The sequence below is a fragment of the Polyodon spathula genome, chromosome 17 (assembly GCF_017654505.1).
Source record: "Polyodon spathula isolate WHYD16114869_AA chromosome 17, ASM1765450v1, whole genome shotgun sequence".
Taxonomy (NCBI): Eukaryota; Metazoa; Chordata; class Actinopteri; order Acipenseriformes; family Polyodontidae; genus Polyodon; species Polyodon spathula.
Genome location: NC_054550.1, coordinates 28,113,593 through 28,140,592, shown reverse-complemented (window position 1 = coordinate 28,140,592; position 27,000 = coordinate 28,113,593). Strand labels below are relative to the sequence as shown.

The 27,000-nt window shown below is 36.9% G+C and overlaps 1 protein-coding gene across 2 annotated transcripts in view; it reads right to left on the bottom strand.

The window, feature by feature from the left end:
- Positions 1 to 27,000, bottom strand: part of LOC121330021 (A-kinase anchor protein 6-like) — a 108,720-nt gene that overhangs the window by 42,426 nt on the left and 39,294 nt on the right. For both annotated transcript variants that reach the window (XM_041276227.1, XM_041276228.1), the window contains exon 8: positions 2,298 to 2,446. In XM_041276227.1, coding sequence (XP_041132161.1) covers positions 2,298 to 2,446 — 149 coding nt within the window. The remainder of the gene's footprint in view (positions 1 to 2,297; positions 2,447 to 27,000) is intronic.

Sequence of the window (27,000 nt, the reverse complement as noted above, 5' to 3'; positions counted from 1 at the left end):
CAAGTGAGTGAGTCAGGACTCAGGGGTAAATGTACTACGATGGGCAAGTTGCACCACAAAGTACACATTTTGTCATATATGTACTAAGGGAAAATATGTTAATAATGAGAGCCGCAATATACTAATGTAAATATTTGTTGCATCCTCTTAACAAGATCTCTAGCATTGCGAGAGTCGTGTGACATTTTTTCAAATAAATAATGAAAGGCAGTTTAATCCCATCAGATTCTATAGTGGAGCCCCCACCTTCACCACCAAATAAAAAATGAGTTTCTATCAAAAAGCTTCTCATAATCATACAGTAGCCCCTCGCATAAGGAGGTGCCAGGTTTAAAAAAATAAAATCACACACACATATACATTTATAGAGCTTAATATAGTTTAAATGTATAAATCATTGCGTTGCAATAACACTCTTGTGTTTTGGGTAGGCTACACATTACATTATGTACAAATATAAATCTGTACAGTAAGCCTATACAGTATACAGTAGAGTAGTAAAATCTAATGAATACCTCACACACTTTCTTTTTACTTTAGCCTGTGGGCTACAGGTATGAAAATAAATCATGCTACTGCACTGTACACATTGGTGTACAATGCGAATAAAAGATTATTTTAAATTTAAACTAAATGATTTTAGCATTATTATTATTATTATTATTATTATTATTATTATTATTATTATTATTATTATTAACTTGATGTACTTAGTAGCCAATTAACACAAAATAAATCATGGTGCATTGACAAGTTATGATACTTACAGGACAGTCAGTTCTCATTAATACGAATTTCAAGGGACTAGCAACACATTTTGCATTATACTACTAATTTGTGTTATCATGTGTAGCCTATAAGCCAAATGTATACTGTCAGTTTCTATTTAAGTTAGTCAGTGGTGCACTGGTAAATTGTGCACAATTACAAACCACCTGCAGATTAATAGGACAGGTGTGTTTTCTATTCCTATACAGATGCTCAGAATGAGCTGGAAGGGTTAGTGGCACATGTGTGCAGTCTATTGCTGTCAACACGTTGGGGTAACCAGAAATGTCACAGAAATTTGTTTTCAAGGCTTGTAAGTACACCCTGCATTTAGGGAAAAATAGATATTTGGGTGTTCGCCTCAAAAATGCATTGAGCACACCTGGCAATGCACGAGAAAAAGCAGACTGAGAAATGAACAACAATTGCGACTGTTTAAAACGTGCTTTCAAAAGTTCTTAACAAATTGATGCAACTGCCTAAGTGTTGCAATTGCTGGCAGCTTTAGTACATCTCATTATAATATTTGAGATGCATTATCTCCACCCCCTTTTTTGCGACTTTATGCAGGAACGCCCATAATTACATATTGAACCCCAAAGAAAAACTGCTGCCACAAAGCATTCCCTAAAAAGCCACTACAACATTGCAACAACATTGCCGTCAGTTGTGAAAATAAAACTAGACAGCTAAGACATCATCCAATAAGAAAGAATGCAAATCCAGAGTGGCTATGTAAAAGATATAAAGATCACAGCAAACAGAGATGAGATCCACTCTCATTTGGAGTGTACATGTCATTCTTAATTTCAATTCTCTCAAAAGCAGAGAATATAGCAGTTGCAAAGCCACATCAAGCTCGACCCCATTTTTGATCTACTGCAATTTAAATGTAGGTAATTGTTTTCTTCATTGCTAAAAAAAATTATTCTTGACATACAAGAAAAATACATTTAGCAATATGCTATATCCTTTAAACAACATGCCTGTCAATAACAATCTTCACGGAATGTATATAAAACATAATGACATGAGTAGGCACTACAGAGTTGGACTTAAACAAAACCTCCATCCAAATTGAGATAAAGCAATGCTTTGCAGAAATAAATTATTTACATTTCACATTGAACATACAACTGTAGCTATAATATTTCTGTTGCATGTGATTGACTGTGTTACTAGAGTAATCATTTGCTTGTTTCAGTAGAAATACAGTTTATGCAAAAAAAAAAGCAGTGGATGTCAAAGGCCTCACTATTTCAACTTGATTGTATGTTGAAGCTGAACCATGGGCAATTACATTATATCTGTACGATGTTTCATGCATATTTATTTAGAAGGTTTTATAGAAGCTCAGGGAAATAAACACACATGGAAGGTCTCACCTTCCTAAAAATATATATCTACACTCTAGCTTTCCTCTCACATGTCAGATCCATTGAGACACCATCTGTTATACAAAGGAAACAATTTGGGCCACAAGTTGCATCTCTTGGGGGAAAAAAAAACAGTAGAGCTGCTGCCTGTACCTGTTACTTCCTGTTCTGTTGACTTTTGACATTTCAGCAAACTCTTTTTTCCTCTTGGTGCTGTTGGAGTACTGCTCACTGTAGAGCTTGAGGGACATCTGCTCCACAACATCCCTCCTGGCTTCCAGGTCACACAGCTGTGCCTCACCCTGCATTAAATACATGAAACACTTCTTATAGTATACGGTGCAGTAAATGATTGTACTGTACTGCATAGAGTAGTCTTAAATTAATCAAAATTCAAAAATACCTTGGCAGTGGCTTAGTTTTTAAATTTGGGAAATTATCTATAAAAGCATTTTCTTACATATTTTTACAGATAGAGAAACACAAACTGTAAATATTCAATACAATATTAATATCAAATGCAACACATGGACCACAGTCAAGAGTGGCCTTGGTCAATATTCTGAGGTCAGTTGTAATGCCAGCTGTGTTAAATATTTATGTAATGAACTAAAAGGAGTTCTGTATCAATATATTTTAAATGTGTTTTTACGGCTTTTAATATGCCAGATCATATAAAGCTATATCAAACTAAGCCGCTGTTATAGTGAGTTTCATGATTCTACAGGAAACCTGGTGGTGCACAAACTTTGATGTTTATAATAACACTGAAATCCATCCATAATATAATCTACAATTCCAAATGAATTTGCCAATTCATTGTTTGTTTTATTATCATATAACTCACCCTCTATATGTTTGCACAGCAGTATAAAAAATGCTATACAATTTCTTAAAATTTGCATTCAGAAGCATGAAATAAAATAAAATGAAATCTTAACCTTATCATGGAGTTTTAGCATAGTGACTTAAATACTATTATCTTTGCAAACATGAAGGTGAGATGAGACAGTGTTTCAAACATATTGTATATATACTGTACAGGGAACATCACACATGCTCATAGAGTGCTGTGGTTATTTCACTCATGAGGATAGCCCTAAACAAACCACTCAACCTCTCTGGGGGCTTGTGGATTATTTGCTGCTATTTGGTTATCTTCAGTCAAGGAATAACTACAGTACTTTATGAACCTTCACAGTGTGTCCTTTATATATACACTATATTTGAAACACACAAACTGTATACAACTATATATTTGAAAACAGATAATTCAGATGTTTAATAATGCAACCAATACATGTATTTTAATACAAACCGGTACAAGATCTGAGGAATGCTCTTTCATCTTTTTTATTTTTATTTTATTCATTCCAACTGTGCCACTGAAGTGTTAGGCTCCTAAATACCAAATTCCACCTGCACTGCTTACACACACAATCATGTGCACACCACAGACAAAAGCAATTTACCATAATCACCTTGAGCTCTAGAACAACTTTAAACCAACAATCCCGTGCCTTTTCAACAATCAAAATATTCCATCACTCTGTCTGCTCATTAATGACTTGCAGAACAACTAATACTATTCCTGCCTGATAATAAACTGTAAAGAACAGGCAATATGAGCACTGTTCACTGGTTTAAGTGTTGTGACAGGGCAAAGGCATGCCACAGCTGGGAAGATTTGTATTTTGTGGCTGCCTTGAACAGCCACAAGGTAATTGTTGAATTGTTTTATTGAGCCAGATCATCTGGCACGGGTTTAATTAAGTACACCTGCCTGTAATTAGCAGACGGGTATTTAAAAAGGTCTGCAAAGCACGATCAGGGACTGCGTAGAGCAGGTGTCTCCAACCCTGATCCTGGTGAGCTACTGTAGCTGCTGGTTTTCGTTTCAACCAATCTCTGTTACTTAATTGAACCAATTATTAGCTTAATTAGTCAAGATTAACAGGTGTTCCACATCTTTAGCCACTGATGATGTAAAGACACCTAGAAAACCTGCTGGATAGGGACTCTCCAGGACCGGGGTTGGACACCCCTGGCGTAGAGACTGTCTGTGTGAAGGTCTGTGCAGAGACCTGAAAGGGTGAACCTCTGTGGTTCTTGTGTCTGGGTCAACTGTTTTTAAGGGAGCAAACCAGCCTCAGCCAGGGCTTCATTACACTATGTACAAAACATATGAATAATGACTCAAAGTGTACTGTCTCTCTAAAGCAAAAACTTAATGGCAGCCATATTAGGCCAAGGTCAATGCCATGGTCACGTGCAAATATGAAGTCAGGCTTAAATACTGTGACGGAGGCAGCTTTGTAAAATTACTCTCACAAAAGAGATACCTGTTCTTTTATAACTAAGAGAATCACAGAATACAGTTGTGAGTGGTGTACTCTGATCTCTATAGAAACACTGAATCTCTGATAGGAGGCACGTTTTATAATTCTGTGTCATTAAGCCACAGAGAGACAGCCATTATATACTGCCAGAACTGATGTTGCGAGTCTATGATGTAAATAGAGCAGAAGAATAACGGCATTCCAAACGTGTGATCACTGATCGTCATAGTGTTTCTAGATGTTTTCAATTCGTTCTCAACACATCTACTTCTGGGAGTATAAAATGGCGTTGGTGTGGCTTCACTTAATTGCTGCTATCAGTGATCCAGTCTTTCTATAGAGGTCGGTGACCATGTATCATCCGGAAAACAGAAGTCACTATTATTACTATTGATTAAGAAAGACTGACTCTGAGACAGCTGAGTTGGGCATTAGAATATGCCTTTTTATTTTTAATGTTAAAAAATGAATCCCGGACTGACATCAGATAGACATTTTTTGCAATATGCAATCTATTTATATATGTTGGTATAAAAATGCTTTATAGCATATGCATTAGGAGTTGGTATAACTCACCTAGTGATAATAATCCTAAACATTTTAAATGTACTTTTCTTTTTAAATTACTTTCCTTTGGGTCCCTTCCTATTTCATTCCCTGCTTACAGATATATGCAACCAGTACTGCCTAGTGCCTCATTCTGTATTATTTCAAACAGAATCATTCAAACCTATACCCACACTGTCAAAAATCTTGCCTTTAAACTGTTAATGCAGAATGAAATCAATACAAATTTTGATCATTTGATGAATTCTTACTTCTGTCTCTAGGGTGCAGGGATTCAGAAGTGAAATCTGCTGAATCAAGTCATTTTACTTTTTGTGTGCTGCCAGTACCAATTTACTAGCCTCTGGAAAGTTCTTGAACTAGATGTCTCCAGAGGTATCTGTGTTGGTTTTACTGTCAATCATGTGTGGATGTGAGAGAGCAGCCATCATCACCTACTTTTCCTACTCTTCACAGCATTCAGACACGGAAAGTTTTGATTGCTATAAGCTTTTTATATAAACTCAGAGGATAACAAAATGTAAGCATCAATAATTTATAAGCACATCTCTAAACAGTCTTGCTTTTTTTTTTTGCTTTACATCATGCCAATAAAACCGTGTTGCAAGATTAGACAGGGAGAATGTGCAATTTTCCAACGAAGGTTAAACTCACAGATCTACTCATCCTTCATGAAAATCTTCACGCTATCAACAATTACTACATAATTTTACAATTTTGTATTGGACCCAAAAAACCAAAGCACCGTAAAGAAAAATTAAATAAAATGTAATTCCAGCGTGAGCAGTAAAAAGCCTGTTGTGCAAAAACAAAACAAAACAAAAAACTAAATCGATTAAAGCTTTTCAAATAAATGTGAGGCAAAAAAATATATATAAATTATCTTTAATTATATTCTCTTTTTAAGTCTGTGTGGCTTTCGCCTTTACTGTCAGACAAAAATCAAAGAATACAGCTGTGCACCAAACATTAAGATAATAACTCAATACAGATACATCTCAATAGTGCCTACACTAATGCAAAGAGATGGCTAACACATATTACAAAAACAATACAACACATTGTGACACAATTAATATGCTTAAAATGATGCTGCAAACCCTATTAAATTCTATTAGACATAAAGGAACACATTGTTTACCTATGATAGCACATAAGGTATAGTCTTGGTCTCTGGCAAAATCTATAGAGACTGGCCAGTTTATAAATTAACTAAGCAGATAGATGCCTCAGGACAGCTTAGCTATGTGTGTGTGTGTGTGTGTGTGTGTGTGTGTGTGTGCGCGTGCGTGTTGCAATGCGTTAACAATGAGTGCATTGAGATATTTGCTTAATAATCGTTATATAGTAGGTATGGCCATGGAGAGGCAAAAATGAACATTTGTTGTTCATTTATATGCTCTTCAGTTTGTGGTCGTCCCCACTCTGCTGTGAGCAGGATGAGTGCATCATTCAATGTGAGGGTGAAATTCGTCTTTGTGTACAGTATTTTTACTAAGTGTAAACAAATGGGACTTATCTAAATGTTGTGAGGGAGATTCTGTACCAGGTTTAAAATTGGACTCTGCACTGCTAGGTGTGGAATTCCTAACATTCAGAATTAAAATATTACAACTTTATAATGTTAGTTCATACCTAGGAATAATGTGTGCCAGCCAATCGCCAATATTTCCACAGATCATTCCAAAAGCACATCAATGTACATTCAAGGCTATGTTATTGCAAACTAATTCTTGTTTCTAAGGGAAGAACAAAATCATAATATGATTATTTTTATATGTATAATTTTCTAAATTAGTAAAACAAAAAATGTCAGCAGCTGAAATTCAAGCAACTACACTAGACATAAACAACCATAGGGCCTTTACTACACAGATGTTTGGAATAAAACAAAAAGGGGCTTATTTACGTGATATCTTTGTAAAATGGAAAGGCACTTGTATAATGCCTTTGTTGTACTGAGTTATGTATTCTTTATATAAATGAAGAATTTCATGGATACCATACAAACAGGAAATGATCCTTATCTGAAACAGCTGGGGAGTTATATCAATTTACAACAGAAGAACTGTGCCTGTGGTGAACACTACCAGTAGTAGAAGCTATAAACATCTCTCTTAGAAATAAAATGAATACAAATAAAAAAAAAAATTGAGAGGATGAAAGGTTTTATTTATTTATGTAGTTATCTTTGAATACAGAAGTCACCAGGATATGGTTTAATTGAACCGACAATATAAAGCCGTACCTTTTCCTTTTAAATATATTTATTACTGCATATCAAATCTCCCCTTTTTAATTTCAAACCTCTTTTCATGTTTCTCCACTGCCCAGCAGCACCACCAACATCGAACAGTTGGTCCGAAAAACATTCAGGTTGTTTCCAGCATTTGCCTGGTCATGCCGGCTTCAGGATTAGCAGAGGTTTAACCAGTATAAGGTGTATCAAAGTCTAGCTCCCCCTTTTCATCACTGTGAAAGATAACCCCTGGCTCTGTGAACAGTATCTGGAAACAGAATGTATTCTCATCACACTTATTGGACTCCACTGGTCTCAGACGCGTACTAATAGATGACAGCGGGTCAGGAAGCAAAGTGTCTGGAAATGTTACGCCACAGAGTAAAATTTAGATTTTTTAAATTTTTTTTTAACTAGAGTTGATTTTAAAAGGATTAACGCAAAGTGATAAATATGAATAATTACTCTGTAATCTCTGGGGAAATCTTAAGCTCCGGAAGAAAAAGAAGAAGTAAAAAAAAAAAAAAAGCTTGGTTTACAGTATTTATTTAAGTCTATACATTGTTCTGGTGTTTTTTTTTTTTTTTTTAAATATGAGGGCATGTGAAATGTTTTTTACAGCAAGGAAACACGACAGAGCACTCACACTCAACTCTTGCTGGTTACAAAACTTCCAGCTGTGAGGACAAAAAAATAAACTGTGAGGAAAAATAACTTGTAAAATATCAGCTGCGATCACCCAGGCAATATAACAACAATATAGGTTAATCTGTATCTTAATTTGATCTTCATGTTAGAACAAAACTCTAACACACTTCTTCTAACACAAGTTCTAGCAGAATTCAAGCTCATGTGCCTTTAAAAATATCTGAAGGAGTTTTAAAGGTTTAGCTCCTGCAACATCTATCAGGGCGTGAAATTAGCAATTGCTAGAATCCAAATTGCTGCTTCTTATTTAATTTTACTGCTGAAAGGTGACATTTAATAGCTGATCTTTGCTTCCAAGATCTCTAAAGAGGTGTGTACAAGAGTTGAGAGCACAGTGTGTATATAAAACAGTTTAAAATAGAGAAGTCTGGTAAAAGCTCCAGCTTCCCGGTTACTAAGTGAAGAAAAGGAACAGTTTATGGTCCTTTTATCACCTTTATGTAATCTGTGAACCAATCATATACTATATCCACAAAAATAATTTGAACTCCCTTCAAAAGTCTTGCTTCAATTTCAACAACCAAAAAATGGTTGGTTGGCTTTGCAAAAAAAGCCTATAGGGTACTTTGTTTTTACACCAAGATTCAAAGGTAGCAACATATACAGGATAGATAACTTACAACCATTATTTGTGTTTTTATTATATAAAAAAACATTGTTTTAATGGTGTAGATTGCATTTTGATGCAAAGATTATGATAAATATTGCGTTGTTTACACCGTAGTTAAAATAAAAGGAGCAAAATAAAATAACATTAAAAGGGAAGTCAAAAGTTGTTGAGAGATATCTTTATTATTTGTGGTAATAGAGCTTAACATGATATTGGGCATAGCTACTTAGTTAATAATACAAAACAAAAAACAATTAATTTCTAGTTACTCTTTTCTTTATATTTTCCAGGCATGTTGCCTAATAGAGAAGATGAGACATCCCAGCTATTACTTCCTGTTAATAAATGTTATTTGTTTGTGTTGTTAGACTGACAACATCAATCAGGCTATGTGTATCTACAGACAGGGTTATATCCAATGGACAAAACAGTATTGACTAATATTTAGATGAGGAAGTGTGTTTGAAGATTTTTCTTAAATCTATGACATGCTTAATTTTGTGAGCAAACGTGATTTGAAATATGTTAACAGAGACAACAATCTGCCACAAAATGTTGTTCCTCAAAGACCAGAAGATTTCAGATTAAAAAAAATAAAAAAATCTGAAACAGCCTTGATGAAGATATTTTGAAAACTGAGCCAATCGCTTTAGGCAGGTGTTACACGAGAATCCATTAATATAAGTAATTAACACTAGCCACCATTTTAATTAACATGCAAACCTTAATTAGGAAATCATTAACTAACATAAAAAATCTGATCTTAATGCTAAAGCTAAGATCACCAGATTCTAAGTGCATTATGTGAGCTTCTGAAATAAATATTAAATAAAGGTTTTGCATAAAAGGGAGCACAGCTTTGGATGGTATTCTGGAAAATATGTTAGCATCTGATCATTTATGTATATTTGGAATCACATGTAATAAAATTGTTTACATAGAGATCCTGGCACAGCTCACCAAAGGAATGGCCAAGTGTAATCTATGGAATCAGCCTAGAACAGAAATACTTGGTCTCATTGATTTCTAGCCGGAGAGCAATTATTAAAATGTTTCAAATGAAAAAGCATGTTGTTCAGAACCATTGGGCTGCTAGTGTAGTTAGCCTTGTATATTATTATGGGTTATAAAGTTGTACTTCAAATTATTGGACAACCTACTCCTGGTTTCCATTATCAAATCATCAACGGTTCCATTCTTCCGAAACTTAAATAGCTTCCTGCATATTCAAATCATGAGCACCTGCCCAGAAACAAAGAGGCTGAATGTAACTTTTTTTTTTTTTTTTCTGGAACACTTCTAAAGCTCATAAGCCAGAGGTTTGATGGATAAAGCCTTGGGCTTACTCTCAACTTAGGGCTAATCAACGCTTCACTTTGAGGTGAGATGCATTTTAATCAGCACAGCTCTCCTTGTTAAATATTCTGATATTTAATGTGTGCTTCCACTTTAGTTCTCACATCATACTGAACTAACTGCATTTATCAATTAAAATACTTGGAACAGCCTGTCACACTGGTGCTATACAGGCTTCTGCTTTGACAGGTTGTTTGCCCGCTCACCAGCTATTTGGCCGCACTGCTAAGATACCTCTTTGTAGGCACATGGGGGGAAAAAAGAGGCAAGCTTTTAAAAGGTTGCTGTGCTCTTCTGGGCAATCACAGAAGGGAATTGATTTTAGTAATAAGACAAAGAAGCAATTGTAAAGATCGATGCATAAAGCTGGAACGTAATGCAAAGGGGTGAGTTTACTATTTCATTAAGAGTAGGGCAAAAACTGGAATTGCTCACAATGACAAATGTCTCAGAACATTATATACACATTCCAGGTAAGAGCTCCAGGCCAAGCTAAATTCAATTTCTCTGCTCCATCGTATTTCTATTTATTATTTGTTGTATTTGTTCCAGCTTGTGGTAGTTGCTGCTGTTGAAGCAGTATTCCTTCCAAACCAACGATATGCTTCACATCAATGCATAAGAAAATCCATTACTCATCGTTGCTACCGGCTGTGTTGAGCGTACCCCGATAATATATTTTTGTGACAGTGGTTACGAGCCCCCCACCCCCACTCCTCCACCTGTCTAAATGTAACTGCATCTGCAAACAGTGTGTAGAAACAAGCTCCCCATTTCTGTAGCAGCAAGCAAGTTCAATACTTTGATTGGCTTACCTGTTTCTCGCCACTTTTGCTCGCTCCAGGGGGGTGAATATGTTTATGAATTTCCACGAGAAGCCACTTAGGGGTGGTATCTCCTGATAACACCAATTTCAAACGCTTTCTATAAATTACTTTGAAAAAATGCAGAAGTATAAAAATCTCTTTTTCAAAAATGCAGCTATTAAAAGATGTATGGTTTTAAAATCCACAACAGCGCAATATTTGAAAAACAGAAAAGAATCCTTAAGTAGCATCACAATTAGCACTGTACTAGGTCCCTCATTTCTATTATTGATTTGGGTCAAATTACAAGAAAAAAATGTAATAAAGCAAAACTATTATTTAGTTTGCTGGGATACTAACCCTGGACTAGCAATACCTTGGACTCTAGTCTCTAGCTACTCATTAAGTCATATAGCATTTACCCAGTGAGTCGATCTAACTGCCTATGAGCAACTCATAATACTGCATTGACATTGAGGTAGCCTACTTAAAAGCCTATATTTTAGATACTTGCATTCCCTATCTTACTGTGCTGGTTTTTGTCATATGGAACTTTAATTGGATTCAAGCTGGTGATGTAGTGATGTTCACATGAATACTTGATGCTTGCCCAGTGTCAGAATTATGATAAGCATATGTGAAAAACAGCAGCAAAACAAATGTGAAGTTGTCATACAGTCTTAAACCTGTTAACAAAACCACGAGGGAGAGATAAGCCAATCAAAACACTGAAGCATGGATGTTGCTGATTAGTTTGGATAACCCATACAGATGCAGTAACGTTTATACAGGCAGGGAGATTTGAATCCATTGTCAAACAAAAAAAGTGAATAAAAAGAAAACAAATATCAGAGCAACTGTGATTATGTTGAAAAATATATTATAGTGCTTGTGGCAGGCTGGCAAGTGGATAGAGGCCCAGAGACAGTCTGAAATTAAAAAAAATAACAATTTTATTGTAAACACAAAAATGAAAGGGCACAAGGGCCAAAACAAAGCAATTTAAACACAAATAAAGCAAAAACAAAACTCACAAAAATAAAGGTTTCCAGGCAGGGCAATGCCTTCTCTGGTTTTAGCAAAATTAAAAAAATAAATAAATAAATCACACCCACCCACAAACACCAACCTGCTTCCTCAGCTCCCTCCTCTCAAATGAGAAGCAGAGGCCTCCTTTTACATCAGGTGGCTGGGCGCTGATTGATCATTAATTAACCTAATCAACCCCAGCCACCTGAACATAATAAATCCAGGCAGGTAGGGGAAATTAACCCCATCCCTGCCAATTTAAAAAGGGCAGAGCTTTGCTCTGCCACAGTGCTATATACAACACAACAGGCAGAAATAATAAGTAATGTTTTGTTGTGAACCCTTTAGTACGTTCAGTAACACTGAAGAGGTATGTTTTTCATTGTATAACATTAACCTGCAATGTTCTTTCTTTATAAAGGGGGTTAAGGCAATATCACAATAGCAGGCAGCATATAGCACAATCAACCCAAAGAAACTGAATACTTTTAAAATAAGCAACCTAGCTTTGTGGAAATGAACTGGACACAAAAAGTAACTGTATTTTTTTGAAAAACATTTGATATCACGTTTTAATTTGATTAACAAAAAAAAAAAAAGAACTAAATTCCCAAAAGCTCCAAAAGAACACAGTACCTAGTTTTAATAATTTAATAATAATTAATATAAAGCATGGACCAAAGCCAATTATTGGTCAAAAATGTATGGTGCGCAACATAATAAAATTCTCAGATGAACATCTTTACAATACAAGCATATCTAAATCTATCCCCAGTTAGCTTAAAGCCTCTTTCCACAATGTCATACTAAAAAGTTTTGTTTTTCTGAAAGTAAAGTTGTGATATCACATTTTTGGGGTGATGTAAGGATATGTGCAAAGTGATATGAGGTGGGGGAACCCCATAATGCTGTCGTGAATCGTGTTTAGCAGCTGTAAATCTGATTTTACCGGTCGCTATAAATGCCGTGTATGTAAAGAATGGTGTTCACCTGGCGTTCTGCACCTTCTATTAAATTTGCACTTTGCCATCATTAATTCATTAAAACGATATTGAAATGCATTCAAATGAAGAAAAGTGCATGGATTTTGGCGAGATCTGGACACTAAGCGGGCGCAAACATTATAATGGGATGTAAGGATTTTGCCTTGCACTTAGGCAATTGCTGACCCTCCAAAAACACCTCTTCTTACAAGGTGCAAACCATTGTAGAAGCGAGCAACTAAGTGCTGTATAAAAGCACACACCAGCAGAGACCTATCACTGGCTTCAGGATTGCTGCTGTGGTTCACTTCCTGATGCGGTGACACTAGGCTCTTGTTGAGGAGAGGCAGGAACACGTTCGGAGGAGGAGGGCAAGAAGAAGACCCTGAATATTCAATCCCAGGGTCACTTTATTTGGGATGCCGGAGGATGCGATGCTAAAGCATTATCATCTCACTCCGCAGGTCATCCTAGATCTAATAGCTCGACTGAGGGATGAACTAGACCCCAGCATTAATCTAGGGACCGCTAATCGCTGTACATGTGAAAGTGCTGTATTCTCTGCACTACTTAGCCGCTGGTTCCTTTCAGACCACAGTTGGAATATCTGGAGGGAGAGCCCAGTCCATCTTTTCCGGAGTGCTAGACACATTTCTGGATGTCATGTTAAAAAGGGCAGGCCAATACATACAATTTCCTAAGGATATTAGCATAACTGATGTTGGCTGTGGCTTTTCCAAACAACTCTGAGTGACCTCAGCCGAAAGGACTCTCAGCTCCTTCTCAGCAAACATTTCTTTTCTTTTCCATGCACCAAGAGGACTTTGCTGTGCTTCCTCTGATTTTTTTTTTTGCTTTGTATTTTGTTCTACAGCGACTGCTGCTCTCTGTATTCCTAAGTCAGCAAGTGCGGCTTCTAAATAGACCAATGCACTCACTTGAGACCCTCATAATCATAATTGTGGACCATTAATTGTGCATGTTGAGTAATTTGCATTGCTCTTAAGCTTACATAGGGTGCAGTGCAAAATAATTGCCCGGCTGCAATGTAATTTGAATTTTGCATCAGCAAATTTTTTGTACTGTCCCTATACTTACAAAATCCCCTTTGTAGTTTTTAAAATGTTACTAGATATAGCCTTTAGAAGTCACGTTTTAGTTGGTAGGCCTCTTGTCTGGGCATGAAGCATTAACTCAAAAGCTCATGAGGTTCTCTGCACAAGCCCACCGCTAAAAGGAAGCATAACTAAACTGCCTGTGAAGTTTTCAAAGAGCACATGAATTTACCCAATTCATTTAAAGGCTAATTTGCTAGACACCGTGCTTTACTCTGTTTTGTGTTGTATGTTCATTTATCCTTGTTAATTAAAAAAAAAAAGGGTTTAGAAATGGTAATGAAAGTATTTGAAAAAAAAAAAAAAGTTTTGTAAACGCACATCAAATTACTGTTAGCTGTGAATGAAGGTGCATGGATATATAGTATTAAGCATTCCTGCTTTGTGTATTTCTCATGCCCTTAAACTACCTAAACTACTTACTACGACTAGAGCTCAAGGGGTTAACCAGTTGAAAATATTTTAACTATAAAATTGACAGCAGCTAAACGGCTGTGCTTTATTCTAACCAGTAAGCCACCTTCAAAGTTGCTGTCAGGTAAATGACCTTGTATTTCATTAACTGATAATTAAATGGATTTATTCCACTAACGGTTTTAATTAAAATGCTAGAAATATTGATTACCCCTATCATCACTACTCCCCCAGATGAAAAAGGGTTTTAGGAATGTTTATTTAGAGAAGAGAGAATTAAATTAGATTGGATCTCTAAGAGACCTAAATAAGGCTTCTTACTTTTCTGCTGCTCAAGCAGAAAAAAATAAGGTTTCATTTTTTTTTTTTGATGTTTAATTAATTATTTTGAAATCCATTTTTGCCTACCTTGATATTTAATTAAAATATCATTTTAAAACATAATTAAAGTTGGTGAGTATAATCCGTGGGGCAGTTGCTCTATCAAAAAATTGAAAATAGCCTACAGATGAGTATTCAGTAAGCTTTGAACTGTTAAAAGGTGCTGTTCCCGGTCTTGAAAATACTTCAGGCTCATTTCACTCAGTCACTTGGAACAGAACTGTTCAAATGCATATATTTGCTGTTCTGCAGAAAGAACAGGCACCAAACTGCAACTTGCTTGTTGCTGAATATTCATCTGTAATAAAAGAAAAGGTTAATACTGTACACTAACTGCTGTATATTCAAAATACTGTAAATAAGCATAAAATGAAATATGATTTGTTATTGAATACATACAAAGTTATCATGAATTCACCAGGCATTCAGCACTTCGTCATATAAAACCATAATCGTCAAAGGAATCACGGACAGGATTAGGGTAAGGGTTTATTTCATTTGCATACATCTGAGATGAGGATTACTTATTTTAATAGAAATTCTTATATGAAATCGTATTCATTTATGTTTATAATAAATGTTTTCAGATTTAATGGTGTGAGTCACACAAATGGTCAAAATTAGTCAAAACAGATCACAAACAAAATAATTTTATAGTAGCAGTAATTAACATTAATCCTATTTAATATTATCTACAACAATTGTAGCACATTTTATATATACAATGTACGCAACTTTTACAGATAAAAAATTGTTTGTCCTAATAGGTTTTCAACTTGCAACAGTAGATGTGAACATATCTAATATGTGAGGTCCTCAGGATGCAGCATTCTGACATCTAACATATGCACAGTACTTGTATTTACTGTCTACCAAATATTTAGGAAATTGAAAAATGCATAATTCTACACTAATGCATGAAACATCTAGGTTCTTTATATGGACTTTCTAGTTATAAAACATTCTTATGAATTACTAAATAACATCTTCCAGTCATTTTCTTCCATCATGATGAAGTGCTGCAAATGTTACTTTCCAAGGTGGATTCAATAAAACCAAGACAATGTTTGGTGCATTTGCCACATAATGCATCAACTGTACAAGACAAATCACATAAAACAGTGTCCAAAAACCGTTCCACCAATTAAAAGCACTGATGGTTTTGATTGCTTAGGGTGAGTCCTCCCTTGGCCTTGATATACATGACTGGCACAACATTAGCATGGAGGTAGTATTGCATTTAACCTTGTTTCAAAGCCTAACTTTACTTTTGGATCCCTCTGCAAAGTGCTGTACGGCTGTGTTCAGATCTAATTATAAACAACAAAAATACAGGTACAGAAGAAAGAACTTTTGAGACAATAATTAAACTCTGCTTTTCTGAACAAACACAGTTCTGAACTACTGAACAGGTTATAACTGAACACATTAGTGTTGTAGCAAGAATGCGTCAGGGAATAAGAGACTCAGAAACAAGGGGATGCAGTTTAAGCGCTGTTGCGCATATTTAATACACAGTAAAACAAATAAACAAGGTACGGGGACCAAAGCAAAAGGTTCACACGAAACAAATTCTACTACTCAGACTGGGCAATGGCCTTCGCTGAACAGTCTCCAAAACACAATCCCAACACTCCTCACCAACAGCTTCCCCATACAAAGGATTACTCCTTCCTTATATGTGGCCACTCCCCAATTAGCACTCAATTACCTAATTGGGGACTGGCCACACCTGTGATATTTGGCAGGGACAGATTTAACCCCATCCCTGCCAACCGCACGTTCCCACACACTCTTTACAGCAGCAATGCTTCTGCCCTGCCACAAGTATATACTACATATTTGATGTCACAGCCACCCACAAACGCTGTAGCTTGCAAAGAATCAAGGGAGCATTACTGTAGTTTTATACAACTCAGCAGGTGTAAATGGACTAAAGGCCCTTTGCAGCTAGCTTCCTCCTGTTTGCTGTGCTGGTGCCTGTACTGTGTATCATCAACACAAAGATAATAATCACGTACTATTTAAACATATGGAGCCCTGCCCAAAAGAGTTCAAAGGGCTCAGAGAAATGTGTACTATCGTAAATCAGATTTGGGTAAATGCGCGTGCCTGATTAAATTGCTATGCAAACCTTTATTCGTTTTTTCAGATTTTGCATCTGATGTTAAGTAGCTTACTAAATCAGAAATTACTTATTACATTTCTAATGCTACTGTTTGCTACCATTAACATGGGAATGTAATCACTAGCTTCCTGCCTCCCTTATCCCCTGTCCTCTGTGTTAGTCCAACAACTATCAATAGTTAGAAAAAAGAGAAGCTGTTTTTTTTAAAGCAAGCTTCTTAAATTCTGAATCGCTGGTGATTTACTTGTACTATCCAATTTTAAGTGTTACAGAACACCCTGCAAAGATTACAAGTAAGGCTTGTCCGTATCACGGCGGTATATTTTTCAAACATATTGCTGAATTTTGTAATCACATATCTTGGGTCATATTTCCACTGGGCAAAACATTTCTCAGCATTTACTCAGGACTGTTCACCAAGAGATTGAAAAAAAAAAAAATCGCAGTGCATTTCAGATCACACTCCCTCCTGCAACAACGCTGATTTTCTGTTCCTACAATACGCTACTCATTTTAATCAGTGCATTGTTGCAGGAGGTAGCATGAACTTGATATAATGTAGTAGGGTGTTTAGAAAAAAGTTTTTTCTTTCTCCTGGCGAATGTACACCCCGTTCACACTTGCGGTTTAGCCCGGCCCAGGGCAGCCTTATCTCATGTGTGAACGCTCGAAAAATGAAAAGGCGTCCCTGGGCCGGGTAAAATTTAGACCAGCTTTTTGATGCCGCCTCAGGCCCGGCCTATCTGCCCGTGTGAACCCAACGCAGGACCTGGGCCGGCCTTAATGAGTCAGTGTGGTGACGGAGCTCAAACCACTCCCCTACTAGGTCAAGCGTAATAGATCAAAACAATGTCGGTTTTAAGGGGTAGCAGCTGGGACGATACAGAAATTCACCCTTAGCGGTCCATTTATTCAGCGCTTGTCAGGCGCGTCAGGTCCAATTTATTTTCACACGCGCTGTTTTAAATATTTTTTTCCCCAGAGTAAAGCAGGTTTAAAAGGTATTGAATTGCAAAAGGACAGTCCTGCATCTCCAGCCAAGCCCCACCCCTTGTTCGCTGTATTTTTCACATACCTCTTTATAGACGTAGATACTCTCCCGATCATTCGTTTTATCACCAAACTCCTCAATCATGCGATCCAAGTCATTATTTTATTACTATAACATCTCAAAAAGCTCTGTAAATGTCTGTGATATTCTTTGAGTGCTGGATGCAGAAGCAGCTATCTCCTTTATGTCTGTATTATCTCTGTGGTGAAAACCTGCAAGTTTGTAAATACTGAGCAGCAGGCCAGAAATAAACCCACCACGTAGCTTAGATTTTATGGAACCTACGGTGATCTCCAGCCCAGAAAATAGCAATGGGGAATGCACTGAATACATTTACACCTTTGACGATGATGATGCTGGGTCAGTCATGAATGGTAAGTAACGATAAAACTTGCACTCTCTCACGCGCTGTGTGTGTGTGTGTGTGTGTGTGTGTGTGTGTGTGTATATATATATACACACACACACACACACACTTCAGATTGTAGCTAAGATTGTAAATGTCAAAATTGATAAATAATGCATACGACGTTGCATATTCAGTCACCATTAATATAATAATCTGTATTGTGACTAATGTAATGTACACATCCTTGTTTGCTGCATTTACACATGATCCAACACGATCGCTTCTTTCCACAGTAACCGACTGCACTGTCAACACACGCCTTGATCGTATCTTATGCAATAAGTACAGTACCAACAGTGTTTACATCACTCTTTCCATTCCCGACAAGCACTTTGCCGCAATTTGGGCTTCCTTTTGAGCCACATATGTGAATGCACTTAGGCCCCCTAAAACCTCAATTGTGAACGGAAATTTTGAGGCGGCCCAGAGATAGCCCAAGGCCGAGTGTGAATGGGGTCTTATAGTTACAAAATAGAATAAAAAAGGATCGAAACAATCAAGAACATTTGTTGAGAAGAAATTGTTTCTATATAGATAAGTAAGTTATGAATCACTGTGGTGGTTTTTTATACAGATAAGGAGCTCCAGGAAAAAAAAAATTGAACTAACAATCAAAGTTCTATGTTGCAATGAAAACATACCTGCTTAAACTAAACCTACTCCTAACCCAATCCCTAACACAGACTATACATACTAAATATGAATTGGATGCAGGAATTATTTTATTATCGGTGTTGTTTATATGTTATGTGGTTAGCTAAAAAAAAAAAAAAAAAAAAAAAGTAGCCTGGACCATCCATGGAGAACTGGTAAGACACACAGAACATCTCAAGAGGCATCCCCATTCCATTCAGAATCTGTATTCCTGGATAAAGAATACAGATATAGGAGGGTCTTTTCAACTTCACCTCACTTCTGCAGTGTTTGTGTTTCAACCACCAAAATATCTTTCCATTGTTTTTCAAATTGTTTTAGAAGGCTTGACTACAACACCCAACATCAGAATTTAAAAAAAAAAAAAAAAAAACAGAAGAAAAGTTAAATAACTGAAACATTTTCTTTGGTTTGCTGTACATGAAAACTCTCAAATAAAAGACCTGTTGTGCATTCCAGATAACTGATGGTAGTTACCTGGGTCCAATTTACATTTTAAGAATTAAAATGCCTTTATTTCTAAGTATTTCTGCCTGTCCAAAGTGTTAAGCGTCAAATAAACAAAAGTTTCTTGTTAATAGAAGTTTTGATACCCCTGTAGGAACTATACACGACAATATTTATGTCATGAAAGCCTATTGTGACATTGAACAAGGACATGATTAAGCTAAAGCTTTCCCCAGAGAGACTATTGCACATAAACGTTGCACATGTGGATTATCTAGTTTTTATGGACGTTGTGGATGAAAAGAAATGTGATTTGAAAGCCATGTCATATCCTTTAGCACTTTATACATTCTGCTTCAATAGTTCTTTTCTGTAATCATACTCTATGTAATTTATTATATTTATTTAAAAATATACATTCCAGTAGGTACTGTGTGATGCAATTCCCCTTTTTTTTTACTTGTGAAATAATTTAAATAAGGTAGCATGTATTTACATATAGTATACAGTACATGATAATTACTGATAAACATGTATTGCTTTTTGTTCAACATAAAACAAACATCTGTATCATATCAGCATTAATGTTTAAAACAGCAATAAACAGTACGTGTACTGTTGTAACTTGTGTCAGATCAGCAACTAGATGCGTTTTTATGTTTATCTCCTTTTCTAACGAAGCAATTCACATCCGCATACACAGTTTTCTGAATAATGTAGCGTTTTACTAGTCTAAACATCTGTCCAACATGGCAATAAAAATTCAAAAGAAATAATTGTAGCTCATCAAGAAAAGAAAAAAAAAAAACTTTAGGAGATGTAAAAAGCTTAAATGGGTTGCCTTGCACAACAGTAAAGGATTTTATTTTCCCAATGAACCCTGCTAATTTCAATCTTTACTTTTTTGTTGTTTTTTTTTGGGGGGGGGGGGAGGCTTCTTTATTATTATTATTCAATAACATATTGCACCACTGGCTTTTCTTTCTCTTTTGAGTTTTTTTTTTCTTCTCTTTTTTCATGCTCCATTGCAGCTATCTTACCTTCAGCAGTTTGGTTAGATTTCAGTGAAGATGGAATCAGAGGGCACACATTAGAATTTTATATCACTTCAAGAAGGTAGAGAAGAAAGACATATGAAGCTACAATGACATTCATTGAAGGTTCCCTAGGGATGATAACACATGTTTTTGTCTTTCACCTGCTAGGCATGTTAAATCAGTACAATGATAAGTTAATTTCATGATAGATATTTCATAACAGTTTTGACATGTTAATGTTTACCAGCTCAGCTATGAGGTCTTTTGATTAAAAAAAAAAAGATTATGACTGCTTGAACAGCTAAAAAAAAAGGGGGTGGGGGGCGGGGGGTGGGGTGTTGCGTAAAAACATAATTTGATTTTGACAGGGATGCAATAGAATAGACCATTTAAAAAAAATATTATTCATTAACAAATCTATACCACATAACATCTTCAAATACACTATTTCAACACAAACTGTGATATGATGCTACTTTACTTGTTTACATTTGTAATATGAGTAATAGTATAATAAGAGTTTACAGGAACAATACATGCTAGTCTAAATAAAACACTGTTATTTATTCAGGCTATGCTCCCCCTAAAAGCCTATCCCACTATTGGTATTTCACTCAATATTGGGGGTTATTGTCAAGTTCCAAACTATTTTAATGTTTTCATCTTTAAACTGTATTAATGCTTAATTATATTTTATGTTTCCACTCTCTAATTAATAAAAGCCCCATAGTGTTACGAGTGTCACTATAGTGTTTTGCTTACACACACATTTACAATGCAATTTGTGATGCCATAATGAGACTAGTGTATTTGCATACTAGCAGGGCCCATAGCAAACCACAGTATACTACTGCCATGGATATCCCATGTGTATCGATTCAGACCATTGTGACATTAAAGATCATTTAGCAAAGGTATTTCATTAAAAAAATATGATGTCACAATCTAATCTGCTACCCACCCAGTTATGCACATTGTTTGTCCACAATTGTTATTACCGGCCTGCATTGTATAGAAAGGAAGCAATCAGGGGAAAGGAAATAAATACTTGAATAGGTCTATTAGGTGGGACTGAAGGCTTTTCAAGTAAAATGTACTTTGTGTCCCACTGCTTGATAAGCACTTCATACCTGCAATAATATTGAAGCCGATGCAAACCCTTTACTGTACTAGATGTCAAGTATGTATCAGACACAGCACGTTATTATATCAAAACCTTTCCTATCAGATTAGGCTTTATTGTATTTAGTTTAACAGGATTCATTAAACATCTGCAGCTTTGGCAGGCAGACGTCCAGCTAACCACAAAGGAAATCAAAGTAATAGCACTCTATTACATTTCACATTTTTTAAAATTACTCAGTCTAATAATTGCAGCCTAAAGTGTTCCATGTTGATTTTATTTGCTTGCAGATTTTATAATCTTTGATCAAATTGCCAACTGTTGAATGCACAATACAAATACAAAATCTGGTTTTGATTCTAGAATTCAGCAAGCACACATCTAGCCAAAGGAAAAAAACTAATTAAGTCAACACAGAAGAATTTTTGTATGTATGCTACTGCATCTGTGTGAGCTAGTTATATATATATATATATATATATATATATATATATATATATATATATATATATATATATATATATATATATATATATATATATTATTATCAGCAGCAGTAGTAAAATGAAACATAATACTGTCTTGTAGTAGTACATGGGAAGCTTGTCACTTCCTATTAAGATATACAGATTTGCTAAAATGGAACCCCCCCCCCCCCCCCCCACATGTTATTGCTATGAGTTTTTGTGGGATTGTGAACTGGTGAGAAGGAATCTGAGCTGTAACTCTAACTCACAGCCAGGAAGGATGTGAGGTAGAGTAAGGTTAGTGGTCAACCTTCACAGCCATAGCTATAAAGACAGACAGACGGGGCGCGGCATCGCTGGGCATGTTCACGGTGCGGTACCGCTAGTCTGCACCTGGACACACAGGAGCGGTATGCACTACAAGGTACAGTAGTTGTCAATACCACACTGTAGGCTATGTACTCAAATATATTTTACATATAAAGCCAAAAGTTTTGCGTCACCTAGTAGAATATTAGGATGCAGACATAATTAAAAGAAAAAAAAAAACTATATGAACATTATTTCAATATTTTATTTAACATCATGCAATCTAAGAAACATTAAGTTACAGATGTAACCCCGGGTTCCCTGAAAGAGAAGGTGACCTACAACAATACTTTTGGGATATGCCTGCCACAGGTCAGGTATTTACCTCCGGGGAATGTCGTCTTTGCTCCCGCCTACCAAGGGAATAATGTGTGACCTTGCATGGTTTGTTGGTCGTTTTCTCTTTCAGGGAACCGGGGTCACATCCGTAATCTAACGTTCCCTTCCAATTTGAAGATGACCAACAACAATACTTTTGGGAAAGTATACCAAAGACGTCGCAAGGGAGCGTGAGCAGAGACAGAAGACGAGGGACATCTCACTACCACCAAACTAATGTTTGTGGTGTGAGCGTGCAAACCTCAAGTACCCTTGTGCCTAATGAAGGCACAGAGGAATCTACCATGTTAAGTCGGTATGCAGAGTAGCCCAGCCAGCCGCAGTACAGATATCAGTCAATGAAGCTCCTCTAAAGAGAGCCCATGACGTAGGCACTCCTCTGGTAGAGTGCGCGGCCACCCTCCTAGGTGGAGATAGACCGGCATTGGTAGATGCATGATAGACTGTGTCCACAATCCAGTGGGACAGTCGCTGCTTGAGAGGAGTTGACACAAGATCCTTTCACCATGGCAGACAAAGAGTTGGCGAGACTGACGCAGCGCTCTCGTCCTATCCACATAACCTCTCAATGCCTAAACCAGGCAGAGGGAATTCAATCTCGGATCCTCCTCCAAAGAAAAAGGAGGGGGGATGGAAAACCTCTAATTCCACCAACTGGATTAAGTCGAAAGCCGTAACCACCTTAGGGAGGAAAGCCGGGTTCATGTATAACGATACCCTGTATCCATCATCCCAAATAAGCACGCAGGCACTGTGCACTGACAGAGCCTGTTGCTCACTAACCCGCTTAGTGGAGGTGATGGCTAACAAAAAGGCTGTCTTCATAGAGAGATATGTCAGCACTATGGAATGCATAGGCTCAAACGGGGCCTTAGTGAGAGCCTCCAATACCACATCTAGATTCCACTCAGGGATGATGTCCTTTGTAGGAGGACGTAACCGCAGAGCACACTTCAAAAAACATGTCACCAGGAAATGAGCACCTGGGGACACAGAATCAATGGGGACATGGCATCCAGTCTCGCCTGATGCTCTGTCACGATCGTCGTGTGGGCCACTGCTCCTTCCTGTGACCGGGAGCAGATCAACCTGTCGTACAGGTAGTTCAACACCCTGATCCCTTGCGGCCGCAAGGGGGCTAGGATGGCATCCACGCATTTTGAGAACATGCGGGGGGCTAAGGAGAGGCCGAATGGCAGCACGGAAAACTCGAAGAAGCCTCCCTGAAAGGAAATGCGGTGATATTTCCTGTGCACAGTACGAATAGGGAGGTGAAAATAAGTGAGGAGGGCCCGCGCGGAACTGCAGTGTGTAACCAGTGTGTACGGTGGCGAGGCTGAGGTGCAATTGTGCCAGTCTTGTAGCTGGTTTTGTGAGAAGGGGTGGGTCTGAGCTATGTTATTACAGCCCCTTACGCTGAAATGTAAACAAGCCGGAGTGCTGCTTGTGTTTTTTGTTTTTCTGTGTTGGCAGATCTTTACGAGACTGGGAGCTGAAGCAACCAACCCAGCATGACCCCTGGAGCATCTAAACTGCCACAGTACTGGACTTTCCCTGGAGAACCTGCACTTCCCCATCAACACAATCTGCTTGTGCACATGTGGACTGGATGCTGTATTTATTATTTTATTGCTTTTTGTTTGGGACTGCAAACCCACCGCTTACATCCCCAATACCACTGATGGTAGAGGGGATAGCCTTTTAAAATAAACTGGACTGTTTTATTATTATATTGCTATTGTGGACACTGACTTTCACCTGTACCGCCACTCACATCCTGACAGGGATATTTAGCTTTTTTCCGTTAATTCAAGTTTGTGTATCATAATTAGAATATACAAGCGAATAAACTCTATTTTATTAAAAACCTCAAATGTATTATTCTGAGCCTATTATTTTTGTAATGTTTTTTTTTTTTTTTTTTTTTTTGGCTTGATATACAGTGTATATATAGCAAATGGAAATGGCACAAACACCCTGTCAACAAAATCTTTTCCTCTGCTTGATGTAGTGTGTTTTGTGGCACAAATCATATCATCATACTCTATCACAGCATGGTGGCACCAGTGATTGTAAGTAACAAGCACATATTATTCCTTCCGATTTAGCAAGAGGACAAAACACTAGATTCCTACACTATACTACATAGAATAAGATCTAGATATGGGACATGACTCACAATTAGACCTGAAAAGCCATATGCCCATTACTAAAAACACAAATTTAATTACACTTAATTGTGTACTTTTGCAGATGCACAAAACATAAGGAATTTTAAATATACCTTCTTTACAAGTGCTGTTGATATATATTATACAGTGTAATATCACTCTTACTGTACCTGCTGGGGCTGGGTCAAAAGTTAATATATTCTTTTATCCAAATAATGTGAACAGTGTTGACATTTCTAATAATTACAAACTGGGCTACCAAACGAACATGCACTTTTAACTACAGTGACACTGCACGTGTCTTCCATAAATAATGATGTAAAGGGCACCCAAGGGGGAAGTCCAAAAGATCATTTCTATTGAAATAATATTACGTTGGTTTAATTGATCTGTGGTTTAAAACCATGATATGAAGTGTGCATCAATGCTGTCAAAAATGCTCAGATCCAAACGAACGATTCAATTATATATATATATATATATATATATATATATATATATATATATATATATATATATATATATATATATATATTATATATATATTTTTTTAATTAATAAATAAACATGAAATAACTTCACACTTGCCAATTACGCTGTTTCATTCCTAATTCCAGAATATAATTCAATTTAAATTTGTGTCATACCAATACTAGTCGCACATTGGTCAACAGCAGTTTTGTGGTGTTCGTATCTCTGCCAAAAGAAAATTGACTTTTTTCATTCAGCAAGTCCACATCAAAACAGCATTTCATTTTCCGTATTAAAGCCAAGATCAGTTTAAGCCTCCTGCCTTAAATACACTGCGGGTAGATCCTTCCTGGGGTCTGCAGACACATCGGCTGGCATGCACACAGCCTAGTGGTTAGCAGAGAGGTCTCTGGAATGGAATGCATGGGTTCAATCACCTGCTGTGCTCAAGTCAGCCTAGAAACAGAGCTAAAATTAGTTCCCTGGAGCAGGCTGGCTGTCTGTGCAGACAGTAGATAAATCCTACATGCTAATAAAAAATAAAACAGAAAAAAAAACACTTTTGGAATAAGAGCTAGTGGCCTGGCATCATAGATCCAACTTGGGAGGAAATATACTCTGCCAGCAAAATAAAACGTCCACAGAACTAGGTGTGCAACAATACTGAGCTTCTTCAGACTGACACGCAGCACACACATAGATTGATGGGAGCCCACTCAGGCATTTCACAATCTAAATGTAATAAATTCTCATGAAATAACAGCAATACATGTGAGTGAATTGTCAAAAAATGTCAGAATCTCCTTTAACCTCCTGCACATGTTAGTTGCCAGAAAGCTAAATAATAATAAAATAAAAACAGCAATACGTAAAGCTGCATTGAATACGGTCGCTTTATGTAGAAACTCTGCACATTTGCACATTTGAACTGCTTGATCTCATCTTGTCACTGTTGTCTCTTTGGGTTTTTCAGGAGCACATTTATAAAGAATGTATAGACTCCTCTCAAAACAATGTAGACCAATGTGGGGTAATCATTAGTTCCAGATAATCGTATGTGGTTGTTTGTAGTCATAAAGCTGTGAATTTAAGGGACTGACAGCAGGTTAGTTATCCTGCCTTTGAAATGCACTACACTGTGTTGCACTGACAGTTTGCCATCTCCTGTTAGATAGCTGTGCCTGACAGAAGACAACCTCTGTATGCTCCGCCATTAATTAAAGGAAAATAAATGCAGGTGCGTGTGAATTACTGCTCTGTTCTAATGCAGCATGTCTTTCGCTACAGCGATCAAACCTCACATCGAGCCTGGACTGCGATAATGGAAAACTGTTAACTACTCGGGGTCAATAAAAGAAGAGCAGCAAGCTCATTCCAGCTCCAGTTTCTTTTTCACATACAGTACATTATAAAACTGTCGAGACAAACAAAAGGCATAGCTGATGGGTGATAAGGAAGAATAACAGTACAGTGGTATTGTGTGCTTAAAGAGATGAATATGAGTGAGATTATTCTAAGAGTTGAATATGAAAGAAAGGAAGGGACCTGTCTAGAACATCCATAGCTGTAGGTGGGAGAGAGAGAGAGAGAGAGAGAGAGAGAGAGAGAGAGAGAGAGAGAGAGATCATATTACATACATATTG